Source organism: Helianthus annuus, chromosome 12, assembly GCF_002127325.2.
Source record: "Helianthus annuus cultivar XRQ/B chromosome 12, HanXRQr2.0-SUNRISE, whole genome shotgun sequence".
Classification (NCBI taxonomy): domain Eukaryota; kingdom Viridiplantae; phylum Streptophyta; class Magnoliopsida; order Asterales; family Asteraceae; genus Helianthus; species Helianthus annuus.
Genome location: NC_035444.2, coordinates 19,715,212 through 19,723,534, shown reverse-complemented (window position 1 = coordinate 19,723,534; position 8,323 = coordinate 19,715,212). Strand labels below are relative to the sequence as shown.

The window sequence follows — 8,323 nt, the reverse complement described above, 5'->3', positions numbered from 1 at the left end:
TCCTCTAATTTGGGAGATGATGTCGCTCAATCTGGACTAATCCCTAAATTATTTTTTTTTCTAACACTCCCCCTCAAGTTGAATAGTGGGATCTCCAAAATTCAACTTGTCTAAGCAATTGTTTAAGATTCTGCTTCGACAACTTTGGTTCAAATATCTGCCAGTTGGTCTTCAGATCGGACATATGGTAGTTCAATGATATTAGCTTCATTTCTCTTTGACGAAATGCCTGTCCACATGTATGTGTTTTGTTCGATCATGTTGCATGGGGTTTTTTGAGATTTGAATTGTAGCTTCATTGTCACACATGATCTTGCTTGTCTCCACCTTCAAGTGACAAGATTACCACCAACCAGAGTGAAGTAACCTGACGTGGATCTCTGGTTTCCTTAATCTCCTGCCCGATCACATCAGTAAACACTTGAGTGTTTAAATGGCCATTTGATTTGAAGAGTACCCCATGACCAACAGTTCCTTTGAGATATCTTATAATCCTTAAGGCTGCCTCCATATGAGTAACTTGTGGCTGGTGCATGAGTTGGCTTATTTCTCCTACTGCATATGCTATATCTGGACGGATGTGCGAAAGATATATTAGCTTCCCCACTATTCGCTGGTATCTGTTCTTGTCAGCCAACTCCGCTCCTTCCTCCATGTAAAGTTTTTGGTTTGTCTTCATGGGAGTTTCAACTTGTTTGCAATCAAGCATCCCAATTTCCGCCAATAAATCCAGAATATATTTCTTCTGATAAATGAAGATACCCTGTCTTGACCTTAATACTTCAATGCCAAGTAAGTATTTAAGTCTTCCTAGATCTTTCATTTCGAATTCTGTAAATAAGCCTTCTTTCAATTTTGCCATTTCTTCTTTGTCATTTCCTGTAATAATCATATCATCAACATAGATTATTAAATAAGAAATTTATCTGGGGAATATCTCTTTGGCGGAACTCCCTTGTCGGACAAGAAATTGGAAGGTTTTGGTAAGTGATGAGCACGCCGATCCTAGAACCGAAAGACAAGCTCTGATACCATCTTGAAAGGTAAAGGAGATAAAGGAGGCTTAATTGTATTTTGTGATGATTTACATCGGAAGAAAAGAGCAGAACTTGTACAAAATTACAAGTTGAAGAAAAAGGAAACATAATAAAACTTTGGCCGGAAATATGGCTAGCAATGAGCTGGCGAATCCTCTAATTTGGGAGATGATGTCGCTCAATCTTGACTGATCCCTATATTATTTCTTTTTCTAACAAGACTCACGTGAATTAATGAAGTTTATTGTACTAGAAAGTTACGAAGTGATGTGACACGAAAAATGTGAATTTGGTACTACCGAATACCAGTTCACCTTTTGACGAAGTATATGCACCATTTGTAGACTACAAGAATATAAGTTGAAACACAAAGACTTATTTTCAAGTTTTCCTCTCAAAATAACCACTTCACTTGTAGCGCCTCCTGAGCCGTCCTCGAAAATTCCCGAAAAATTTTGGGCCTCGGGCGATGAAAAGAATTGGACCCAAAATTATGGTTAAGGGTAAATGAATTCCAAAAATAAAAACTTAGTGATGGAGCAAAAGACTTGAACTTGAGACCTTTACATTATTTTGAAATGGTTTTTACCACTACACCCCCAATACTTTTTTGCATAATAAATGGATAAATATACTACATATATAATTTACTCCCCCCGTCCCATTAAAAGTGTCATATTTTGAATTTTCAAAGTCTTTATTTATAAACTTTGACTTTTATTATATATTTTTTGTGTTATATAAAACTTGATGAAAATTAACCCGACAAAAACACTTGTAAAACACACTCAAATTATATAACTTTCATCAAGTATTATCTAACACAAACAAAATTATTTAAGGTCAAAGTTTATAAATAAAGACTTTGAATTTAATAGGACGGAGGTAGTAATAAATATATACAGGCTTATAAACACTTTTCGGTCCCTTTGAAATATTGGGCCTCGAATGTCAACATGGGTTTGCCGGGTCCAGAGCTGGTCCGTGCCTCCATAATTACATTGGTAAGTGGTCACATACCAATTCAATTCACCACTTGTTAGTTTCTATTGCTTTCTGACTAACTTATTTGAGTTATTTATAAAAGAAATTAATCCTTTTCCATGGGTTTGAGTGCGTAGATTTAGAAGGCGAAGATGACAGATAAAAAGCCATGGTTATTGAATTCGTCACCATGAAATGATCAAACTACCACTTATGTACAAGACTCATGTGAATTTATAATGTTTACTCTACTAGAAAGTGACAAAGGCATGTGACAAGAAAAATGTGAATTTGGTACTACCAAATAACAATTCACCTTTAGACGAAGCATATGAACCATTTGTAGAAACAAGGATGGAAGTTGAAACATAAAGACTTATTTTCTCTTAAAATTGTGTATAAGATTCATGTAAATTTATGATGTTTATTGTACTAGAAAGTTACAAAGAGACGTGACAAAAAGAAGTGAATTTGGTATTACCATATACTATACCAATTCACCTTTTGACTAACCATATGCAACATTTGTATGCCAAAGTTAGTCAACAGAAGCCTAATTCTTATAGTTAATGGGGTTAGCACCCGATACACGATTCAAACACATTCACTTCAAAATGACATAATACATTTAACTTTAAAAAGAAACGTAGCATGTATTTATTATATTTTTCCATACGAATGTTTGTGTTACTTTGATATTTATTAAGAATTTTGTAACCTTTATGTTTATTTGAATCTTTTCACAAAATCATTGAAATTATAAAATCCTATAAAACTATTTTAAAATCATTAAAATTATAAAATCATGTAAAAAACTACGTTTATTTAACTTTTAGTTTAATTAGTTAAAGCTTACATCTTCTATAACTTTGTCTATTACATTATAACTAGAGATGACAATGGGTAGGGATCGTAGGGTGTGAGTGAGACGCATATTAGTAATGTTGGGAAAATTAGTGAATGGATATTTAGTTAATTTATAATTGAATGAAATTATAATTACTAATTAAACTCCATATGTAAAACTCTTGAGTAGAGTTTTATGTCACTTGATTAGCTTTTATTAGAGTTTTATGTCTCTAATAAAATCACCAAGAAATTCTTCACCATAGACAATTCTTGTAGTAAATGGTAGGCTATGTGACTCATTGGAATCATGAGAAAACTACAAGAGAAAGATAATATGTATGAAAAATTCTTGAAGAAGTAGTGAAGACTTGAACATCCATATGTTGGGAATTATAGAGAGATGAGTTTTCTCTACTCGATTCCACCACCTTCGTATCATTATTTTTCCACAAGTTCAAACGCTATAATTCTATTCGGTGTAACCTCGGGCGCGTGGCCATTTCCGGCAGTACAGACTGCTTTGGCTGTTGTACCCTGGGAGACAGACGCGTCGTCTTTAGTAGAGGCGCGAAATCTGTTTTAAGAGAAGCGTGTTGAACACGTGCCTCAACCATAATCGTCAACATTTGTTTGTTCTTTTTGTAGGAAATTATTGTACATGAAGACGTGGTTCAAGACCTCGTTGAATCCTACACAACGGACTGAAAACACAACGAACCATACAAATAGACGCGGTTAAAGATCAAGTTGAAGACTTTATCTTTTGAAGATATTGGTTTGAATCGATTGTTTTATTAAATATGTTGTAGTTCATATTTATTTTCGTTTGAATTTGTGCACGGTTCATGTGCTACAATTTCCCAAATGTTTAAAGAGAGTATCTTCATTTTTTATTAGTTTTATTAACAAAAATGTGACCCATTTCCTACAAACTTAAAACAGATTTCATGAGATTGTTGCTACAATCTTAAAACCTTATTTATAAGGATTTTGGGTTCACAAAAGGATTTATAATAAAAAAATATATATTTTAAAGATTATGATCTTATAAATATTTTCTTTTGGGAAATATGTATGTAGTACAACTTCTTGTGTTTGGATTTCTTGAGATTGATATACAATCTTAAATCCTATACTGTGGTACAAAACGAATGGTTTTGGTTCAACTGTTGGTTTTTTGAAATGATTTTGGGAATCGTTAATTTTTCTAACTTTTGTGTTAGATCAGGTTTATTAGTGTAAACCATACGTTTTTTGTAAACGTTAAATTCTCTAACATGTGTGTTAGACCGGAATTATTGGTGTAAACCATACGTTTTTTTGTAAACGTTAAATTCTCTTAAGGAGAGTTTTTATGTCTTTAAATAAGAGTTTTATGTTACTTTATTAGAGTTTTATGTCTCTAATTAAGTCTCTATTTAAAATAGACTTTTCATCCACCCATGGATTGATATGAACAAATAAGTCTTATAATGATTTTTGTAATCATTTGTCTTCTAACATGTGTGTTAGAAACGTTCATGAAACGCGTTAGTTTGGAAGCAATTTTTAATTGTTTAGTTTCTAACGTGTGTATTAGAAATGACTTATTTATTTGAACCATATATATGCTTTTAGCAAGTCGAATTAACATTTTGTGAAAATGTTAATATTTGTAACGTGCGCGTTAGAATTTCTTTCATTTTAACATGATTGTTAAAAATGGTTAAAATACAAATGCTTTGAAATGTTTTATGTTGACATTTTATATAAGCAATTTGTTGTAGCATTGTTTTTAATGCTTTGTATGATTTACAAATAAAATGTCATACATTGAAGTTGATGTTTGATTGGCTTCAAGGAATTAAATCACCATAAAGTGATGGTGTGGTATTTATATGAATTTAATGAAATTAAAATCATTTACTAGACTCTTCATATGGAAGATAAACTCTTAAGGAGAGTTTCATGTCAATTTATTAGTTTTTATTAGAGTTTATTTCTCTAATAAAATCTCTAATAAAGTAAGACTTTTAATAGAGTTTTTATGTCAATTTATTAGTTTTTATTAAAGTTTATGTCTCTAATAAAATCTCTAATATGGTGAAACTCTTGAGTAGAGTTTTAAGGATGACATTTGATGAGTTTTATTAGAGTTTAAGTCTATAATTATTGAGACTCTTAACTCTTCATATGGTGAAACTCTTTAGTAGAGTTTTAAGGATGACATTTGATGAGTTTTATTAGAGTTTAAGTATATAATTATTGAGACTCTAACTCTTCATTTGGTGAAATTATAGAGTAGAGTTTTAATAATGACATTTGATGAGTTTTAATGATGACATTTAATGCTCTAATTTGGTCATGTTTTGTATATATAAAATTACTTAAATTTTATAACACGTGTGTTAGAAAATGTGTATCACGAATACGAGGTTAGAGATTGTTCATAATGAACAGAAATGTTTTATGTAAACATTTAATTGCCTATGTGAGCATTAAAGATGATGAGAAATGGTTTATTTTATAGACTATATCTTTGAAAAAAGTTTTATGTAAACGTTTGATTCTATAATGTGCTTGTTATAACGTTTTTTTCTAACATGCGTGTCAGAAAATGTTATTTGGTGAAAAACAACTTGGTGTTATTGTGAACAAATTTAATTGTTCAAGTTTACTACTTAAATGTAGTATTTGTAACAACTTGGTGTTGTTTTGAGCATAATTGTCCAAGTTTAAAGTTTAAACACGAAATGGGGAACTTGTACTTACAAGTGCATGGAGTCTTATTGAGGGAGTACCTCAAGACATGCCATGGGACGATATTGTTGAGAAGATTTCGGTCAGATTATAAAGTGTTGAAGATAAAAGCACTTTGCTATTTGATGTCTACATATTGTCTATGCTTTCGTTTAAATTTCAAAAGTGATTGGCACTTATGATTTAGTTTCCAATGTATTTTATTGTTTTGTGTTCAATATCTTCGGATAACACATGCAATTTTTTACAAAGAAATAAATCACTAATGGTTGTGACGTATAAATTATTTTTATGGAAAATAATTATAACGTCAGTTATACATTGTTTAAAAGAATATGGTTTTAAACGGATAGTACATGAAAATACTTGGACATAAACAACTTGAGAGTTGTTACATTGACTAAAAGTCAAAGATGAAACATCAAATATATAACCAAATCATGAATGAGTAATGAAAGAACGTAGTGAGTGTATTGAGATGAAATACACTAACGACATTCATGTCGCATACTTCATTAGAAGTCATTGAAAAATTCACAAGTGTGAATTCTAACATATGAAAGTAAAAGTACTATATGTTATTGTATACCTTTAATGAATCTTGCGAGATTTATAAGTAGATGCGTCTACCACTTGATTATTGTTATATATATATGGAGATTTTACATTCATTTGGGAGAGCATCCTAAATATACATATCTCCTAATGAATAACAATAGATGTGTGCAAATCACTTATGGCAAAATTTTGAATGCCATGTTGTTGAGTGTCGATCTAGTTGACTCTATCTCACACATAATAGTGATTGTAGACAAGAAACATTCATCTTATTGGTGATGAATGTGTTCACCAAGTGACTTGGATTAAGACTTATATTTAAGTACTTATGAGTCAATGGTAGATTGTTGGAGATCAAAGGTGATCAAGTTATGTTCCTTAAATGAATGATGAAATTTAGCTTTGTGCTATATACAATAATTTGTGAGACCTTCCTAAATATTGATGTTTTAGGATTATGAGTAAGTCTCATTATTTTGTCTTAACAAGGGATGAATGTTGCAAAGTGATATTATGATATCCTTAGGGCTGTGAAGAATCAGAATGATGCATCTTCTGTTCACATGCTAAAGTATTGTAGTCTAAAGCATGCTAGACTAGTACTTGGTTAATTATGGGTCTTGACGGAGACTAATTAACTCTAAACATTCAAATGTGTATGAACACAAAAAGAATTTGTGTATGGACAAAGTTGAGAGAGAATTTTCAATCATTATAAGGAAATGACATGTAACTTTTAAAAGTTTGTTCGAAAAGCTAATGGAACTCATTGTCTAAGCTTATTCTAGATGTTAAATTAGAATTATTCTAAGTTGGTGACAAACTTATGACAATGGCATGTGTTGCTTTGGTCAGCTCGGAAGTTTGTGTAAGCTAATGCAATATGAGTTGAATTCACTGATACAATAAGGTTGGTCTTGTTCAATCATATGTGTATAAATGTCGCCATAAGTGGTGTTACGGAAATGTTGATCAAATGGCAAGAAATATGGGGGAGGAACCATTTAAGAAACAACCCTATAAGGGTATGTAGAAATGGTTCTCATTAACACATCTAAATGTTATCCAATAACACTTAAATGTGGGGGGTGACTTGCATTTGTTTTTAGCAATAAGGATTTTGTAATCCAATCTAACATTGCAAATAGACGACTAAGTGGAGGACACAAAGGTCGTAGTGCATAATGGAGATGTGTTTGCCTTAAATGATACACGTATCTTACGAAGACATATGTTATAACCAGATTCAGATGGCCACTGAGGTTATAGTCTTAGAAGTTGACAATAGGCAAAATTAACTTATGAGTTAAGAACACATCATGACAACTGATCTCAAATACGCAAAGTTATTTGCTAATGTTATGGATCCAACAACCTGAGGGTTTATTAGAGATCAAGTTGTGGAATGGGACTGAAGCCCTTGAAAAATGAAGTTCATATGATGGAAACCTAACTCAGTAGACTGGAGATCCCAAGAATTGAGTTCAATAGGAAAACCTAATTGTATGAATAAGCGAGGTTACTGTGGGGGAATAACCCTACGCATTTAATAAGGTAGTTTATTATAAAGATTAATAAACTTCCTAGTCCATTCCTAAAAGTGACAAGTGTGAGGCTAAGCATAATATGTGGTAAATGATTTGGATAGATCACGATAACCACAATGCTTTTAATGATCTAAGGAGAATCACCTATATTAGAGAGAAGTGGGGTCACTTCGAATGGAATTGGGGGCACAATTCCTAGAGCTCTCGCAGAACCAGGAAAGTGTTCCACGACCATTATTGGACACGACTATGAGGAGATGACCCGGCTAGGGAGAGTCTTGTGTGAAGTGTATTGTCGTCTACACAAACGGCAGACGAGTTCAAAGACATCGAGATCTACTCAGAGCTAGTGGGCTAAGTGCATTTCATGAGCGAAGGTTCAAAGGGTAACACCTACCTATCGTATGCAAAACTCAACTATCGAGGTTACATTGGAAATTTTAAGTGTTTTGAACAATCTCCATTCATGTGGGGAATTGTTGGGAAAATTAGTGAATGGATATTTAGTTAATTTATAATTGAATGAAAATATAATTACTAATTAAACTCCATATGTGAAACTCTTGAGTAGAGTTTTATGTCACTTGATTAGCTTTTATTAGAGTTTTA

General features: G+C 32.1%; 1 protein-coding gene across 1 annotated transcript; it reads right to left on the bottom strand.

The window, feature by feature from the left end:
* Window positions 1–301: 301 nt before the first annotated feature.
* Window positions 302–862, bottom strand: LOC110892551 (uncharacterized mitochondrial protein AtMg00810-like). The gene has a single exon (XM_022139707.1). It carries the CDS (start codon window positions 860–862, stop codon window positions 302–304), a length of 561 nt encoding a protein of 186 aa, XP_021995399.1.
* Window positions 863–8,323: the final 7,461 nt, after the last annotated feature.